Raw genomic sequence first — 19821 nt, forward strand, 5'->3', positions numbered from 1 at the left:
TATTAAACAAATACTTTCCACTTCCATGACATTTTCTGTCCAGTGACCTCAAAAGTATTATGGGAACACTAAGAATTGAGTCCTCACTTTACCCAGGCCTCCTTAACAAGTGATACTGGGATCTACTTACCCTCCAGGTCCCTTTGGCATCCTGTGCTTCAGATGATAAATAGGAGGGCTGCTGCTTACGTTCAGTCCCAGCAGGGCAAAGGTGTGTGGGAAATACACAAGGGAAAAGATGAACAAAATTGAAAATATGTGGAGGCAAGAAAATTAGGCAAGAGTAGGTGATGAAGCTGAGAGACAACAGTGTAGTACGGAAAACAATGTGTGTGGAAATTTTTGGAGCTGTGGAGAGAATGAAAAGGTACATCGAGACAGAAGAAGCTTGGAACAGGCAGAAATAGGAAGGAACGAAAAAACATAATATTCTATTCATCCCCTCTAAGATAAAAATCTAGAGGGCTTTCTCAGCCTTGGGCTGGTGTGATGGCCTCCCTTCATTTAGGAAAGCATTTCTTAAACTGGGATCTGTGGACCTGGGAGGCCCCTAAGGGTACTTCAGGTGGTCTGAGGCCCCTACTGAGAAATTTCTTCTTCTCACTCGTTCAACTCCTCCCCCTTCCTCCCAGCACCTCTTTCATGTCAAGGAATCCCTGGTGTGAAGGAGGAACTGGGACAGAGAGGCACAAGGGGGGACCTTGGCTCAATGCCATTCTTGAAAGTAGCTGGCAACATCTGTGACACCTAGTGTGTTCACTGTTCTTAAAACAGGGGTCAGAAAAAGTATTGTTTGATGTTATTTATTAAGGACTGTCTTGTATTCACATGTATTGTGGTTCTTGAATTATTGAGTTTTTTTACCAAATTGGATAAAATGTCTCCCCTTGTGATTTTGGTTATTGACCCCTGTCCTAGTACAAAAGTGAACTTTTTCTATGTATTGAAACTGTAGACCTATGTTTATTTTCAGTGGCTTATTCCAAAACAAGCAAGGGGACAAATGAAGCTTGTGACATAGAAGCGATCTGCTACTTTAAATATGAATCGTTTGACCAAGTGAGATGGATGTTAACTTTCCATTGTATAGCTACACTATTTCAAATAATGCATGAAATCTATGTCAGCCAGGTAAATGGAGTAATTACAATTACGTGGTCATAGGAATTGCAGTACTGCACTATAACAAATTTATTTAAATAAAGTAACTATATTCTGCAGTCACAGGTCTCTTATTGGCTCCGGGATTGTTATTGCTCATATAACTAAATACTTTTTCTCCTCTTCAGTGCTGAGTTAAAGCTATTGGAAGAAGCCACCATCTCAGTCTGCAAGTCTTTGGGTGAGAGAGATTATCTTGATGTCGTCACATATTTGTGTGTTTTGTCAACTTTTCTGATCAATTAATGTTCGCATAAACTTCCATGTCTGAATGTATTTGATGTCACCTATCTGCATTTCATGAGTGAGAATTTTTAAATCCTATGCCACCAAGTGGAAGAGGAAAACACATTCTACTTATTTGTGCTTCTTAATGTAACATTGTCCCTTTTTTCTGTGTCTGGCTCATAGAAAGAAGTGAGTTGGGCACAGTTATTTGAGCAGACTTCTTTACTCAATTTTTTTAAAGTATTGCCTTTTTGTCTGTAGACTATCAGTGGGCAGCATATAGAGCAGGGGTTATTAGTGACTTTAAAAAGTATTGCCGGCACTGGGATCATACATAGAGGTCAAATTTAGGCACTCCACTTTGGAAAGGTTGCTGATCTCTAGAGTATCAGTGGGCAGAGATGGAGTACGGTATGCAACATCTGTGATGTTGAGTTCACACTTGAATTAGAAGGTGATTATATAGTCTGCTTCTCATTCTGAATTTTAATTTGAATCTCTGAATGTTACATTTTAATTTGCCCAGATAATTTCTGTTCATTATGTATAGAAGCTTCTAAAATAGTGCATGGGTAAAAATGATGATAGAATTGATGCAGGGGAGAATCAGGGATAGTAGAGGTAATGAAATGATGTTACTGTGACACTCAGGTAAACTTTTCTTATCATGTGATCTATGGAGTGGCAGAATAGTCTTCTGAAATAAACAAGGTCTTTCAATTGTTTACACCGTATTTTTCCATCTAGATTTAAGTGTACAGTCCTGTAGTAGCTGAAATGTGGACAGGAGAGTCTTGGAGATTGAAACAGTCTTTAACAATAGACTCTGTTTAAAAAAAAAAAAACTAGGAAAGAGATCTGTTGTTTATATACTAAAAACACACGTTGCACTCTGTGTATCCTATGTTTGAACTAATTATCATTACTTAAATTACAAATGTGATCTAATCTTTTCTTGCTTTTGTCTAGTTGAGAACAATCCTCGAACAGGAAATCTTGGGGCACTGGTTAAAGTCTTCCTTTCTAGAACCAAAGAGTTAAAAATTTCAGCAGAATGTCAAAAGTAAGTTGGCAGTGAAATGCTGGGTATTCCTTTTATGTTTTAAATGTTCATTTTGTTGGTAACTCTTGAATAATGCTATGATGGCTGCTACATAAATACCTTAATCAGCACCGATTCTCTAAAGTATTTTGTTTGTTTGAAATTATTTTGTCTTTTAAAGAGGAACAAGTATCTTGTGTATTTCAAACATTGGGAGTGGAGCATAATATGTAAAGTTGTGTCACTGCAAAACAGTAGAAATTTTTCATTTTGCTTTACTTGTGTGAATGGGTCTAAGGCTACGTCTACACGTGAAGCCTACATCGAAATAGCTTATTTTGATGTAGCAACATCGAAATAGGCTATTTCGATGAGTAACGTCTACACGTCCTCCAGGGCTGGCAACGTCGATGTTCAACTTCCACGTTGCGCGGCACCACATCGACATAGGCGCTGCGAGGGAACATCTACACGCCAAAGTAGCACACATCGAAATAAGAGTGCCAGGCACAGCTGCAGACAGGGTCACAGGGCAGACTGAACAGCAAGCTGGTCCCATAAAAGGCCCCTCCCAGACACAGTTGCACTAAACAACACAAGATACACAGAGCCGACAACTGGTTGCAGACCCTGTGCCTGCAGCATGGATCCCCAGCTGCCGCAGCAGCAGCCAGAAGCCCTGGGCTAAGGGCTGCTGCCCACGGTGACCATAGAGCCCCGCAGGGGCTGGAGAGAGAGCATCTCTCAACCCCTCAGCTGATGGCCGCCATGGCGGACCCCGCTATTTCGAAGTTGCGGGACGCGGATCGTCTACATGGTCCCTACTTCGACGTTGAATGTCGAAGTAGGGCGCTATTCCTATCCCCTCATGGGGTTAGCGACTTCGACGTCTCGCCGCCTAATGTCGAAGTTAACTTTGAAATAGCACCCGGCGTGTGTAGCCGTGACGGGCGCTATTTCGAAGTTAGTGCCGCTACTTCGAAGTAGCGTGCACGTGTAGACACGGCTTAAATGTTGCAACAAACATAAATGTTTATGTAATTTGGGATTAATCTCTGCCCTTCCCACTCTGCCATCCTAAGCACTGTTATTGTATGGCTTTCAGTGGGTGGGTGGGACAGACAATAAAAATACTGTGCAAATGCTCCTTTGTTAGATTTATAGACAGTGACTCAAAATTCCTTGTAGCAAAAATAAAATTTAAGAGAACAACGGATGGGGTAGGGATTGTACTTTTCTTTAAACTATAACAAAGCAGCAGAAATGTAGCACTTTAAAGACTAACAAAATTATTTATTTGGTGAAGAGATTTTGTGGAAGAAGTGGGTCTTTTCCATGAAAGCTCATAACCAAGTAAATCATTTTGTTAGTCTTTAAAGTGCTACATTTCTGCTGCTTTGTTTTGTTAGAGTACAGACTAACACAACTACCTCTCTTTGTTCCTTAAACTATACTAACCATGGCTCTGATGCCATGCTATTGGCTGCTTTTTTTTTTGCAAAATAAACATTTGTTGTTCAACTTAAAGGCATTCTTTAAAGCATATTATAAACCAACTGACATAGCTTTTTTCGCTAATCTAAATTTATTTTAAAATCCTCTTTCCTTTTAGTTGGGGAGGCACACCCCAAGAGGATATAATTTCAGATGCATGGTTTTCCAGGAGACTTTCCAAAGATTTTTTTTCTTTTTCTTCTGGAAGTTTCATTTCTGGTAGGGAAGGGGGAGGAGACTGTAGACAATTCAAGGCCATCTTCTCCCCTAATGTAGAGATCCATTAAAGAGAGAATCACTTAAGTCCATAAGAAAGAAATCTTGTGGCTGCTGCTTTGACTCTTTAACCTCTCACAATGTGGCGTCAGCAGGATCTTCGTGTATTTCTGTTGGCTGAGTCTCCCTGCAGTTGCACATAGACACACAGAGGAACATAATAGCTGTGTCTTCACTTGAATTCCTCTTTCAAAAGAGGTATGCAAATGAGGGAAATCAAAATGCAAATGAGGTAGTTTTGCATATCTGGTACCTCATTTGCATATTTTTATTTTGAAATAACTTCTTTTGAAAGAAGACAGCCAGTGTAAACACTGCTCTTTCAAAGGTAAACCCCATCTTCGAAAGAATCCTTCTTTCTCTTTTTTTTTTAAAGGGGAAGAAGGATTCTTTTGAAGATGGGGGTTTACTTTTGAAAGAGCAATGTCTACATTGGTTTTCTTCTTTCGAAAGAAGCTATTTTGAAATAATATGCAAAAAAGGGGCCAGATATGCAAATCTGCAAATCATTTGCATTTTTATTTCCCTCATTTGCATACCTCTTTTGAAAGAGGGATGCAAGTGCAGATACAGCCAGAAATGAAGGGTAACTAGGCTTAATGCTGTTGTTCCTGAAATCCAAGGAGCATTTTCCACGTTGAGAATCATTTGAGATATTTGGGCACATAAAGGGGGAAAAAAATTGATCAATTTTCATGCAGAAAGAGTGAGAGATTAAGTTCTCAGTTAATTTGAGAAGATCTTTCCGAGTGTGTATTTAAAAAAAAAAAAAAAAAAAAAAAAAGGACCCCAAACTTTTTATCCCACACACTTCTTACTCCTGTCTGTGCCCTGGAGCTGGGCTCAGGAGTGGGGCCATGGCTGTGGCAATGGGGGATGCAAACAGGAATAAGGAGGCCAAAGCTGGGACCTTAGCTGAAGGCGGGTCGGGGAGGTAGAGTAGGATGCTAGGGATATTGGCTGGCTACTTAATTTCTTGAAGAATACAGCACTTAATTGTAACTTGATGCTTTTAATAAAAGTACTAAGTTATACATAGTAAGAAGGTTAGGTCCTCTTGAAAAGAAACATTTATGTTAAATAAATTTTGCTTGCAATTGAGTCACTTTAGTCACCTGAGCATCGTATGGTCTCCAGGAACTTTTCTGTTCACTGTTACACACATTAATATTCATCAGTAGTTATGACCAAGTAAAATATTATTGACTTTTTTACTTTTCTGTTTCCCTTCTAGCCATCTTTTTATTTGGCAGGCCCACAATGCATTGTTCATTATTTGCTATTTGTTAAAAGTATTCATATGTCGGATGTCGGAAGAGGAACTGCAACTTCATTTTACTTATGAGGAGAGAATGCCAGGCTCATGTGGTAGGTATTGAATATTGTTGTCAGTTTCCTCATAGCTTTGTTGAAAAATACTTACTATTATAGCACCCAGTCCATCTTCAAGATCCCAAAAGCCACATTAAAATTTGAAGTAGTAATTACGCTTTGTATTGAGGTGTTTATCATCCGTAGAAAATCAGTTTGAGAAACTTTGAACCTGTGGTGAGCAAGAAAGTTGTAAGATGGGTTTTTTCAAAAGCACTTAGTATGAGCTTGCCTCTGCGCCTATTGGTAATGAGAGCTATCTGATCAGAAGACATCATCCTCCATGTTTGTACTCCAACAGACCAATCCCAAAGTATAACATTTGCCTCATCAGACAAGTTCCAAGGACAAAGTTCCAAGCCTCATAAAGGGGAAGAGGACGGTTGGGTGGAAAAGAGGAAAATTGTGGAGAAATATCATCTTCCTTGTTTGAGTACAGGAAGATGGCAACAACCAAAATGTTGTTTGCGCATATACTTTGGACCAGTGCTGTGTGTTGTGCTGCCATTGTAGGAAAAACAGATTTTATAGTTGCTTAGGAAACTGAATGTTCAATAATTTGGGGAGATATATTTTTTCTTAAACCAGCCACTCATTAAGTTCACTAACATCTAGAGATCTTTTCCCTTCAATGTTGTTGAGAATTGTATATTTTATCCTGTTGGTATTACGAAGATGAACTGAAAGTGTTGTCCTGTATGGGATCTATCCTGAATGCTCAGATCCATTCTGTCTAATTTCCAGTGTCCTGCAGGATGCCTGGTGGGTTGGTGGTAAAACTTTATGTATTTATACAAGACACATGCATTTGATTCCCACTCCTTTGATTCTGCTCCCTCATGTTTCAAAGAATGCAAAACCTTAGTTCCCCTATGCACATGTTGGTGTGCTATGAGCTCTGTCAAGATCATAAGATAGACAGAAAAAATTCTCAACAGGACTTGCAAGGACAGCTTGTAGGGATAGATACTCTGGTGTGTCCTTCAGACCATAGCTCCTGGAATCTCCTCTTGTGGTTGTATTTGAAATCCCGTCTGTGCATTGTATTTTTTGTCATTTTTGTTTTTCAAAAAAAAGTTGTTTGATATGTACAATACATAATTTTATTTAAAAAAAAAAAGGCACCAATGTGAATAAAGGCCTTTTACTAATATGCCAAGGAGAAGTACCAGCTCTCTGGGTGCAGGAGAGCCATGAATAAATGATGTTGGTAAAATTCACTTGTGTACAGTGGTTGCACTCCATATTTTTTTAAAAGTGTAACTTAACAAGAAATAAATAGAAAAAGGGAATTCAGGCTGAAAATTAGGAAAAGCTTCCTTACAGTGAAAAGTTAGAATCTCGAATAGTCTTCCAGTTGGTGATGGAAATCTATTGTATGGTGTGTTTTAAGATGAGCAGAAGATTTCACTGATAGGAAGGCTGTGACTGCATGATCTCTATACACAGTTTCTTAAAACTTTTCGGTAGCTGTGTTGACAAAGTAATAGCAAAGTCAATTGGTTACCATAATTTAAATATTCAGGCATTATTATTTATAAAGCAGTCATAGTGCATAAGACCATAGAATCATAAGGCTGGATGAGATCTCAGGAGGTTATCAAATCTAGTCCTCTGCCCAAAGCAGGACCAACTCTAACTTAAGTTGTCCCAGCCAGGACTTTTACCAGGCTGGGACTTGAAAACCTCTAGGGATGGACATTCTACAACCTCTCGAGGTAACCCATTCCAGCATTTCAGCACCCTCCTCATGAAATGGTTTTTCCCAATATCCAACCTAGACCTACCCCACTTCAACTTGAGACTATTGCTCCTCATTTTGCCATCTTTCACTACTGAGAACAACCTCTTTCCATCCTGTTTGGAACCACCCCTATGCTAGTTGAAGGCTGCTGGCAAACCACCTCTCATTCTTTTTTGCAGACTAAACAAGCCCAAATTTAGGTTGACCATCCTTCCTGTTTTTCCTGGGACAGTCCCTTATTTAAGCAGTCTCACGGGCATCCTGACTTATTTAAGAAAATGGGCCAATTTTTCCATATTTTATGGAGATCCTCTTCCTTGGCGCATGGTATCTTGAGATGGCAGCCCCTGTTGCCAGGGAGCACCTTCTCTGGGCAGCTGCCCCATTCCCTGGCACCCTACAGAGGCAGCCCCCACTGCCAGTGAGCTCTGCCACAGGGTGACCTCTTCATTCCTTGGCACCCCACTGCTTGGAGGTTGTGGAGCCCCCATTCTCCACTCCCTTTCATCAGGAGGCTGTGGAGACCCCAAGCCTGGTGCCTTGCTGTGGGGTAGCTGCCCCTGTCGCTGAGGAGCCCTAACATGGAACAGCAGCCCCCCATCACTGGAGTCCAGTGTCCCATCTCTGCCACAGGGCAGTGTGGTCACCCTGCCCAAATCCCTCATCCTCTCCATGTAAGTTATGTGCTTCAGCCCCCTAATAATTTTCACTGCCCTCCTCTGGACCCTCTTCAGTACATCCTTATCCTTTCTGTAGTGGGGTGCCCAGAATTGGATACAATACTCCAGATGTGGCCTCATCACTGCCAAATAAAGGGGAATAATCACTTCTCTAGACCTGGTGGAAATGCTGCTTCTAATGCACGCCAATAAGCCATTAGCTTTCTTGGTTACAAGGGCACACTGTTGACTCATATGCAACATTTCATCCACTGTAATCCCCAGGCCCTTTTCTGCTGAACTGCTGCTTAGCCAGTCAGTCCGTAGACTGTAAGAGTACATGGGATTCTTCCATCCCAAGTACAGGATTCTGCACTTTTCCTTGCTGAACCTTATCACATTTCCTTTGGCCTGATCTTCCAGTTTGTCTAGGTCACTCTGGATCTATCCCTACCCTTCAATGCGTGTGTCTCTCCCTAGCTTAGTGTCGTCCTCAAACTTGCTGAGGGTGCAATCCATTTTCTCATCCAGGTGACTAATAAAGATGTTGAAGAAAAGTGACTTTAGAACTGACCCTTGGGGCACTCCTCTTGAAACCAACTGCCTGTTGAACCCAGCAGTCTCACCAGTTTTCAGTTTTCTATCCACCTTAACAGTCCATCTTTCAATCCATACTTCCTTAACCTGCTGGCAAGAATTATGTGGGACACAGTAGCAAAAGCTTTGCTAAAGTCAAGGTACATCACATCCACTGACTTCCCTGTGACCACAGATCCTATTACCTTGTCATAGAAGGTAATCGGGTTGGTAAGTCGTGAATTGTCCATGGTGAATCCATGTTGGCTACTCTTACTTTCTTCTCTTCCAAGTGCTTGAAAATGGATTCCTTGAGGATCCTCTCCATGATTTTTTCTGGGGACTGAGGTAAGGCTGAATGGTTAGTAGGTCTCTGCATTATCCTCTTTTCAAGATATGGACACCACATTTGCCTTTTTCCAGTCATCCAGTTTCCATGAGCTTTCAGAGATTATGACCAAAGGTTCTGCAATGACATCTGTCAACACCCTCAGCACCTTCAGATGCAGTAAAACGAGTCCCAGGAATTTGTATATGTTCAGCATTTCTAAATAGTTCTTAACCTGTGTTCTTTTCTCCACTGAGGGCTGTACTTTTCCTTCCCACTCTGCTGCCTAGTACAGTAGCCTAGGAGCTTTTTCTACTGTGTCCCTGTTTGCGAGCAGCAGGTCTTGACAAATTTCAGTTACCTGCCCCTGACAGCTTACAATGGAAATAATTTTCATAGCAGAAGTAAGGAAGAGTTGAGGCTTACTTCAGCAACTTGAATTGTTCTCCTTAGCACTTGTTGATATGTATGGCATTTAAAATTATAAAAACCTTCTTTGTGATAATGCTTCATTTGTTGAAGACTATTTAGAAAAACATTGTCATCCTGTGATGAGACATTACTGTAAAATGCACACACAAGGCAGCAGAGTAAAGGTTAGGTTATTTGCTTCCAAATAAAATTTGATTGAGATTCTAATCGTATGTGACTTATTTCATAAAATGAGTCACATTGCTTTCTTCAGCATTTATGGCTGTTGTCAGAATTCTAATACAATGTGTGTGGTGGTGTGAAAAAAATGCACAAGCCACCCGAATGTGGACTTCCTTCATACAGCCCAGGCAAGAGCATGTGTCATGAGTGCGTAATAATTGTGAATAAGAGTAGTGAAACCCATTAATCAAAATCTATTTAACTCCTTGGCGCCTGGTGTTGCTGTGGGGAAACTATACTTCTTGTGCCAAAAGATGAGCAGCTACATGTTGAAATGGTTTAATGTCTTTAAGCTGTGATGAGTAATCTCTAACCATGAGGTCACTTATCTGATACATTATACAAGTAGTGCCTGTTTGCCATAATCTGTCCCTGTAGAGTGAATGTGGTAAAGAAATATTGCTTAGTTGTATAATACCGCATAATAACAGGGAACTACCACATGAGAAAAGTGACATCTAAGTGCTTTATTTTACAGTCAAAACCACAATCATCTTTTTATTGTTAACAATGAGGGAATTCCATACTCTACAGAAAGTAAAATGACTAATATCACTGGGATACATATCTACATACAGATGTCTGTATTTACACAATATTTAGCACCACTTGACTAATTCTTAGAGACATTTATTATGCTTAAATGTAAGTATGTGCATGTGGGGTAGTATACCAGAGTTACTTAGCAATCATCTTAGTTGACTGCCCTAAATTAAGATGATAGCTGTGTGTGGTCTGTTGGCTAGAGCAGGGGACTGGATCAGGAAGTCTGGGTTCCTTTTCAACTGTCAATTGCTTTGCTGTGGAACTTGGGCCAGTTACTTCTGTGCCTCAGGTTCTTTGTCTGTAAAATGGAGTTATTTCTTATAAACCTCACTGGAGTACTGATTTATTTGAGGATCCTAAACCATTTTACACAGTGTTATTGTAATACATGTAATACTGTACAGGTTGGACGGCCATAGTCTGGACTTCACTTGTCTGATAGCATCTCTGATTTGACATCCTAGAAGGTGTTCCTGGACAGAGCACTCACTGGAAAAAGCTGGAGGTCCCTGTGCTTAGCAACTTCTCCTCCACCCTCCCAGAGCTTCTGGAGTGCTGCAAATAGCTCATGTGAGGTGTTCAAGCTTGGGGAGGAGCAAGGAGGAGGAGGACACTTGGGGTAAGAGCCAGAGTGGGTGTGAGCCCTGCGACTGGGGTTCAGGTGCAAGGGAGGGGGCCTGGAGCTCTGACTTGTGGCCACGAGCTGTGCTTCTGGCCCCTGGCTATGAGGCACTGCAGCCACACTGCCTCTTCCCCCCCACACACTGGTGTGCTACCCCTCTGCCTCCCCCCATCCCCACAGGTCTTTCTGCTGGTGCCAGAGCGGCACCTTCCTGGCCTGGTAAATTCTCTAGTTCCAGGCCAGTTGGGTCCCAAGGGTGCTGGATCAGGGAGATAGAGTCTGTACTAGGCTGATAGATTTTTTTACAGGCTGTAAATTTAGGATATTAGAAAAAAAAATGACTGAAGTGTCATCAGACGAATATTAAAAGAAAGAAAAAGTCTCCATAAAGCAAAGAGGAAAAAATTAAACAAATTTAAGGGCCCTTGCATAACTGTACAAACAGTAGAGTTCCAAGTCATTTTTTTCCAATTTCAGTACCGTAGAGTTCCCCCTAGTGTTTACTTTGAAACACTGATTTATTTGTGCATTGTGCATTTGCCTGTTAGCACTAGATACGATAAATCTGCCTTATTAAAAACTTTTTGAACAGTTCTTACTGTCTTGTCATCAGTGGCTCTAGACTGTTGGTCCTTCTTCCTCTTTCATATGGCACTGCCTTTAGGCAAACCATAAGAAATGTATAATTAAATAAAATACAAATAATACACACATGAATTAGTTCCATGTCGGTGTGCGTTTGTGGTTTTTTTTTTTGGCTGTTATCAGCTTTAACTTTATGGCTTATGAAGGACCTTTAGTAATACAGCCTTATTTACAGTTAGGCTCGCTGTTATTCCTTGTAGATTGTGACAATTCCAGATGTCCCCCATGGACTCTTTTCATCCACAATCATAGTTCTATGTAGTCAATAGAAATTATTATTGTAAACTTAATTGTAATCCACTTGCAAAGAATCACATTCCGTGGCCATACGAAGTCATCCGTGATTCCAGCACATCTCCTTATGTGTCATTCACCTTGAGACAGAGCAGTGACCACTTTTCAAGGTCACTTTGACAGAATTCTTCAAAGGTCATCTTTAAAGCCCTCGTGTAAGTCAATATTTTGTACTGTCTGCTTTCCTACTCATCTTTTTGAGCATTGGTAGCCATAGGTCCCTATTTTAGTAAATAAATCTTTGTTGTTAATGTGTTAGCTTATATACATGGGTATACACTATTGCAGTGCATCGGTCTTGCCAGAAACAACTAAAACATGTAAGATTTGAGCTATTTCTAAAGGAAGAGTATGGTACAATGTATTAGTGATGTGTTGAAAAATATGGTTGCCTTTGGGCACCCAGTATCTTCTGTAAAAATGTAAGAATTTTGTGTTTGGCAGTTCATCAAAACCACAGTGTTTGACAGCAGACTTTAGCTAGAGGACAGTAACGTTTCATTTGAAAGATGGCACTACACATTTTATGATCAATATTTGTAATTTCTGGCAGCAAGCCCAGCTTGTGCTTTCTCAGCAAACTATATTTTACATTTAAAGAGATCCGTATTGTTGCATAAAGAATCCAGTGGCAAATTTCGTGTTCCAAAAAGTATACAAGAAGAGAGGCTGTTGTAATATACTGTTGCAATTACAATGGTAGGCTTACAATGAGAAAATGTATAGGACCAATCATTAGCTGCAAATTGAAACTTAACAGTGCTATTTGTCCTTCTGTGGCTCGTCTACACAGACATTTCTGAATGTAGTAGCAGACCTATCTAATATACTTAGTTTAGTACAAAGAGTAGATGCTCATGTTCCTAAGCCCAGAAATCCTGGGTTTAATCCCTGTAAATGATCTGGTCACTGGTGTTACTACTTGATGTTTTGGTGACCATAAAATTCAATGTTGTATTCTAAGAGTAAGTGAAATAAATATTATCCTTTAGGCCAATGATATTCAAAATCTATTAATAATGAATAATGTATTTTTCCTTTTGTGCCATGGCATACTCTATATACGTGCCATGGAGTACTAGCTCCTGAACATTCAACATGGAATTAAATTGTAACATTACATAGGAGATTGGATGACCTGTAAACGAGTAATGGAACAGTGAGATTTTCATCTCTGGGAGTGAAATCTTCGCTCCATTGAAAGTCAATTATAAAACTCCAATTGATTTTATTGGAGTCAGGGAATTCACCCTATATTGCTATCTTTTGTCTGGCTCGTAATTTTGCGTTAAAGTTGATATCCAGGTGGCTGTTCAGCAGCCTGTGGAAATGAGTTATCTTAGTTTAGTTGGCAGCCATATCTCAAAATTATCCATTTGATTTGCAGTTCCTTATTGTCAGTCACAGCAGAGAAGCAGAGGATGGAAGAGACACTGATCTGAACCTAAAGAGATCATGTCTTGTCCATCAGACACACTAGAGAAGTTTTTGCTGCCTGGGTAGAAAGTTTATCTTCACAGCCTGCAATTCCATGCTATTCATACACACAAAGTTCACTCAAGATAAATGTATGAACAGCACTGTAAATCAATGTAGCCTATTCCCTGGCTGCAGCAGAAACTCTTTTTTTCTGTATTAGCCAGTTACAGGTCATTGAGCTGCTAATCATAACTGTAAAAAATACTAGAGTAAATGCAGAAAACCCCAAAACTGCTCATGGAATGTGTCTGAGAATTTGAAGAGGAAGGACAGGAAATTAAAAGCTACGGTTTCTGTGAAAACACCCTTTATCTTTTGCATATGTAGTGCTTTCTGTTATGGCGTATTTCCATGCAAAAAAATTATTTAATGGAAAAAGCCCCGGCAGTTATATTTACTACAGCAATTAGATGATCATTGAAACTTTAATCACATAGTAGAAGTTAAGCATGGAAATTGCCAATCAGTATTTTATAATGGTCATGTGTTTAAAAAAAAAAAAAGGCTGTATAATCTGTGGAAGCTCCCAGTGAATCCAAACTAAAATGTAGCTTAATGATACTGTGTCAAAGAGGATAGCAGATTTCATAGCTTTTCCTGGGGTCTTTACTAGTAAACCAAATGGAATCATCACTCTCTTGCTGCTCCCTCCTGGGTATTAGCAAGCCCTTCCACCACTAGATTTCCATGGCTCTCTTTTGAAGTGAACACTCTTTGATTGCAGATTTTATCCATCACATTGACAAAATTGCTGCTTTTTTGCTTTATTTTAGATTACATTTTTGGTACAGGGAATTTTAAAGAAATAATTGTGCTCATTAAGTCCTGTTTGATAAGGGATTTTGGAAATACTTATTTTATTGTCTTTTATTCACCTGGGAGTGCTGGAGTGGGGAAGCCTATGAACACTGGGGAGCAGCAGAGAAGCAGATTGCAGTGAGGTTCAGGGGTCACCAGGCTCTGCACCTTGTCCACAACTAGGAGTGACTTTCATTCAGCAGGTGGAAGAAAAGATTTATTAGGTGACAGGGATACAGTATGGTACAGACTTTTCAGCGCAGCAACCAGAAGTGGTCTGTCCGACCCATATTGGAGGGGAGGAGATCCCCCCACCCAGTGGGACCCCCTAGGCCTGGAGATCCTGCCTGGTTTGTTGCTCACCAGCCTCCAGACCAACTTGCTTGGCCTTCCAATTCAAAAACCAGACAGGCTCCACCTTTCTCTCCCTGTCTAGCTGCCCAGGGAAGCAAAGGTGTCACCTGGTCGCCTAGCTTACAAGTGGTCATGGCTGGTTGCCAAGGTTACAGCTAGTAGGAATTCCACACCCTATGTGAGCTACGTGCACACACACACACACATGCCCCCACTTCTTCGCACAGACGTCAGCAGGGATTGGTTCTGCCTTCTGATTAGCACCATCATCAGTGAATTTCAGGCTACAGCTTTCACACACTGTGGTTTCTCCTGTATGAGCTGCCTCAGATTTCACATGCTGCTGCCAATATAGGGGCAGTATAGGCATGCTGCTACCATCTTCTCTGCTGCCCTACAGGGTGACAGTCATTCAGCATACGGGATGGGAACAGACAAAGCAAGTAGAGATGATGTGAGTTAGTGACTATGTAGGGACTGGATAGGCTTGAGATGTAATCTGGGAGTCTGTCATTGACACAGTCTGTATTTGATTTGTCTTGCCAAAATCTTACACCATTCATGGTGGCAATGGTAGGAGCAATAAAACACCGCTAAGCTCAGAGCAAGTCTGGAAAAAATTGATTAAAGCACTCATGCCTGACAGTGCTTCATCTAGAGCAGCAGCTCTCAGCCTTGTCCAGACTACTGTATCCCTTGGAGGAGTCTGATTGGTCTAGTGTAGCTCAAGTTTCATTCACTGAAAAACTAATTAATTACTTGCAAAATCAGACATAAAAATACAAAAGTGTCTCGGTGCAGACTTACCAAAACATTGCCTACTTTCTCATTTTTATCATATTATAAAATCAGCTGGAATATAAATACTGTACTACATTTCAGTGTATGATATGGACAGCAGTATAAACAAGTAATTGTATGAAATTTATACTGACTTTGCTATTGCCTGGGCTGTTATAAAACTAGACAAATATCTAGATGAACTGATATAACCTTAGGTATACACGTACCTCTGGTAGAGAGCGGCTTACTTAGGGTATGTCTACAGTACTGGGAAAATCGACCCGGTCAGGATCGATCTTCCAAAGTTTGATATCATGCACCTGATAGAGACATGTGAAATCAAACTGTCTGGGGTCAGCAGTCAAGCCCTGTTTTCAATATTGCAAGGAGTAGGGGAGATTGATGGGAAATGTGTAGACAGCCAGGTATGTCGATTGCAGATAAGTCGATTCTATCGACACAATTGCTGTAGCTGGAATTGCTTATCTCCAATCAACTTAACTCCCTAGTGTAGACCAAGCCTCAGTGCTCTCTCTGTAGCTGCAACTGGTGGATCTGTACCAGTATTAAAAACACTATGACACACTAAGGAGAGAGGTTTTTTTGGCTTTGGGCAAGTTGTTTAGTCTCTCTAGTGTGTTTTTTGCCATCTGCATCATGGGTGGCTTTGAAAATATTAAATGCGAAGTATTATTCCTTTCATAAAAACCTACAAATAACTCACGTTTTGAACAATGTACAAAACTGTTTGGTTAAATGGTATTTCAGCCTTTATTATGAATTTTTTCTTTTTATTTATTGCTTTATCGCCATTAGTAAGACTAGAAGATGTGCCTCCAATTTCTGTCCATGCAATTTGGTTTTAATCTTATCGGGCGGCACCCGTCCCTGGTTTGATTTGAGAGGTTATCTCTTCTTGATCCAAGTATCTAATCTGTTAATATGAATGAATAGGGTGCTGTATGTTGTTTATCCTGCTATTGAAAAGATATTGTTTTTGGAAATACATAGCATTTCATTGTTATAACTTTCTCCCTCATGTTATAGATTTGGCATGCATCCATTTCATTGTCTTGTTAAGACCAGAATTAAACAAGCGTACACGTGTTCCTGTCTAGTAAAGCAGACATAAATTATTTTAGCTGAGTGCTGTTGGTTACAGAAATTAACTACAAATGGATAATGTCTTGCATAATGCATGGCCATGCTACGAGCAGATATTTTCCTTCTGTATCCTTTAAATTCAGTAGAGTAGGAAAATTATCTTCATGTTCTGTAGTGCAAATCATATTCCACTCTACTCTAACAGAATGTGTTTAGTACATGATGGAAAAATTCCTCTGACGTGCACTTGATCTTATTTTTATTTCCAATTGCTAGGAAGAATTTTTAGAGTATATGGTACATTTGGTCAGTTCAGCAATTTTGCAGTGTTAGCATTTCCAAGATTCATAAACTTTTCTTAGGTTATATTACATGGGGTTCATTTTTGGCTGTGGTTTCAAGTCCAAGGTTAAGTACGCTCAATAACTAATTCTGGTTTGTTGCTAACAGGAGCTACATTGTGTTACTTGTGGGGGATCCTATATAAAGGAAACCATGTTTCCGTGTTAAAAAACTGATTTCCTTTAGAATGTGCAGTTCACTAGGTGACAATTTTTCATGTGTTTTTAATAAACCAATTGTGGAAAGAAATAATTTTGCTTTATTGTGAGTAGTCCCTATAGTGTGCTTCTTAAAATTGAGTACTGAAATTGAGAGCGTATGCAGGTTAAACAGAACACCACTACTATAATTTGATTAAGTTCTTGTTGTAAGGCATATGTCATTGTAAATATGAAGTACACCAAGGTTTGGGTAGTAATTTTAATGCTTTGCTGCCTTTTATCTGATATGTTGAAGGATGAGAGATGCCTGCTGTGAAGCATTAAAAATAGAAAAATTAGAATAAGTTCTATTCCTAAGTATCTTTATATAATATGAAATGTTAAATTTAAATCCAAACACCCCCTGCTGACTCAGGAATACATCAGAAACTTGCTTAGACCTGTGACCTTTTAATCTCTGATGGTTTTAGTTCTGTAAATTTTTTAATAAAATTATGCTATATGAATGTAAGACTTATTGCTCCTATTACTTAGAAATACCTGAATTCTTGTGACAGAAGTTTTCTGAAGCATCAAGAATGAGGTGTGTATTTTATGTCTTGTCCTGATGCATTTAAGGTGAAGAAGTCTTGTTCTAACAAATAAAACCTGATTGGATTGCTCTGGAAAAGGATAATTCTTGATGGGCTCTAGCAGAGGCCTTATTTTGTAGTGTGCTAAGCTATGCATTAAACAAATAGTTGTCCTTAAATATTAAGTGATTCTAAAACCACAGATTGAATTGCTTAAGTGTCTTAAAGTAAAACGTAGGCTGAAATCCTTTTTGAGATACGGCTGTGATTTGGAGTGATGAATAGTATGCATGGGGAAGTGTCCAGTCTGTTCTTCTGTCTAGAATTTTTTACCCTAGGTTAAAAGGTACAAATGAACCTGTTTCTTTGGGCATTGTGGGCCTGTTCTGCATCTCTTCTGTTAAATCAGCTAAACTGGTCAAGTTCTTAGGAAATGAAGCTGGTGTATAAACCAGCTATATTCTGTTTTCTCCTCTCTAGCCTTTCATCTTATAGGAAACTGTACATTAAAAGTGCCTGCACAGGCTGGAGGTCCACGGCTAGTATAAATTGTCATAGCTCCATTGAGATTAATGAAGCTTGGACGGTTTATACCTGGTGAGGATCTGCTTCCTAGCATCTCCATAAAATTTACTGACTTAAGTCAATAGGAGAAACTTCAGTTTAGGTGGCTTTTGTTTAAGACTGTGAGCTGATATTATCCTGTTCATTGTAATTTTTGATTACTGGAATCCCAGAAGGTCTAACCATTGTGTCTCCTTGTTCTCTGCATCTATCAGATAAAATTTTCACTAGACACTATGAATCCTAGGGATCTGCATTATGCATCTCGTGGTTGGCGCACTCATACACACACTCCATATTGTTGCAAAGCCGTGTGGTAGCCAGCTTTCCCTTCTTGTGGTTCTGCTGACTGTGTATGGACACTTCTTCATAGCATATTGCACAGTCATCTGGTGGGAAACTCTAATGGGCTTACTCTTACTTTCTGGGTGCCCCCATTTGGGAATTTAGCTTACTTCTTGGTCCAGTATCCCATTCTACAGTTGTTTAATTTGACATCCCATTCATTTGCTCCATGGCTTCTCTTGCGTTCCTGAAGGTCATTGCTTTTCTCTTTACCACATAGAGCTCTAGCCAAGTCACATTGAAGTTTCCTCTCCTTCCTGAGGTATTATCAAAGCCCTTCAAATGGGCCCTAGCAGTCACCAGATTGTTGCCCCTGGACTGCTTCCTACGCTGCCTCTTACAGGCTCCTACTCTCTCCCTTTGTATAAGGAGTGTGACTTCAGGCTTTCTCACTATAGATCTCCCAGTCTGTGTTGCTAGCTCATTGCCTTTAGATAAGCTCTGTCTGTTTCTGACCAGGTGAGCTTCAGCCCAGATTAAGCCTCTTTGCATCCTAGCTCTCCTCCATGTGTAGCTTCTGGCTGATTGTCCTCTTTTGCCTGTATTAACTCTTGCTGGGTTAGAGTAGGGTGAATGTCCCATCACAGACACACTATTGTTGATTCGCTACTGCTGCCAAACTTTTTAAGTGTTGGATTTGCTGTGGTAAATGACTATACAAACTTCCGACAGCAGTACTGAGTTGCCTTCTGGTGCCGCTGTGAGGTCAAATTTACTGTCCCTCACCCAGAATGGATAAGACTTTACAGAATGTAAGTCATAAGGCTTTTAAATCAGGATTCCCTTGTATTGTGTGCAGCCCTAAAACTGTATTGTGTTAGTGCATAACATGAAAGCAAAATAGTCTTGATTTATAATTCTCAGGATATGACGTCCTAAGGTCAATGCATCTTTGCTGTAAAAGTAAAATACAGTTGCATAAATGGGTTCACAAGGCAGATAATTCCTGTCTCCAAACCAGAAAATATATGACCAGAGATTGTTAAACCTGAATTAACAGCCACAAACACCAGCCTGCATCAGACTCCTCAACACCAAAAGCCCATAGGAGGCACTGGATCTTGCAACATGTTCAGACGGGCCATTGAGATTCAAAGGGAAGAGATGACTGGAAATTGAAGGCTTACAAGAAAAAGTGAAACTGAACACTCATTTTCATCATCCCAATCAAACAGTAAGAATTGGATATTTAAGCATTGAGGAGTCAGGTTGATTGGACATCATTTTCAATTAGCAGTTTTACTGTTTGCTGGATTAGGGACTAACAAAATGGTGCCTTGGTCCATGACTGAAACTCATAGGAACTACAATAATAATAATAATAATTGGCCACTGAGGCCATGTTTTGCCCATAGTTTTTATACTGTTGAATTTTGATATCTGTTAGGAATGTGATCTTTTTACTGAAATACTTGTACCAGTACAGCTTGTTGTATGGAAGCAATTAGCAGCATTTAAAGATGTCTTATACCACTGTAGCTTATTTCTCTTCCCAGCAGAAAAAGTTTGGTATAAATTGGATTTGGGAGACTGGAAGTTGTACATTTTTTCTATACCAGCATGATTAATGTGTGGACGAGGCACCAGCATGCTAATAGCTTAACACTGCTGTTGGAATACTCCCTCTCACATTAACATATAATTTTATTTGCCTACTTGCATCCATGGTAGTAATTTTA

At 39.9% G+C, this 19821-nt stretch overlaps 1 protein-coding gene across 4 annotated transcripts in view; it reads left to right on the forward strand.

Moving 5' to 3' along the window:
- DYM (dymeclin) overlaps positions 1–19821 on the forward strand; it is a 416064-nt gene that overhangs the window by 28213 nt on the left and 368030 nt on the right. For all 4 annotated transcript variants that reach the window (XM_074995795.1, XM_074995794.1, XM_074995797.1 and 1 more), the window contains exons 3-5: positions 1290–1342; positions 2359–2452; positions 5436–5569. In XM_074995795.1, the coding sequence (XP_074851896.1) occupies positions 1290–1342; positions 2359–2452; positions 5436–5569 (281 nt within the window). The remainder of the gene's footprint in view (positions 1–1289; positions 1343–2358; positions 2453–5435; positions 5570–19821) is intronic.

This window comes from Carettochelys insculpta, chromosome 5, assembly GCF_033958435.1.
Source record: "Carettochelys insculpta isolate YL-2023 chromosome 5, ASM3395843v1, whole genome shotgun sequence".
In the NCBI taxonomy this organism is placed as follows: domain Eukaryota; kingdom Metazoa; phylum Chordata; order Testudines; family Carettochelyidae; genus Carettochelys; species Carettochelys insculpta.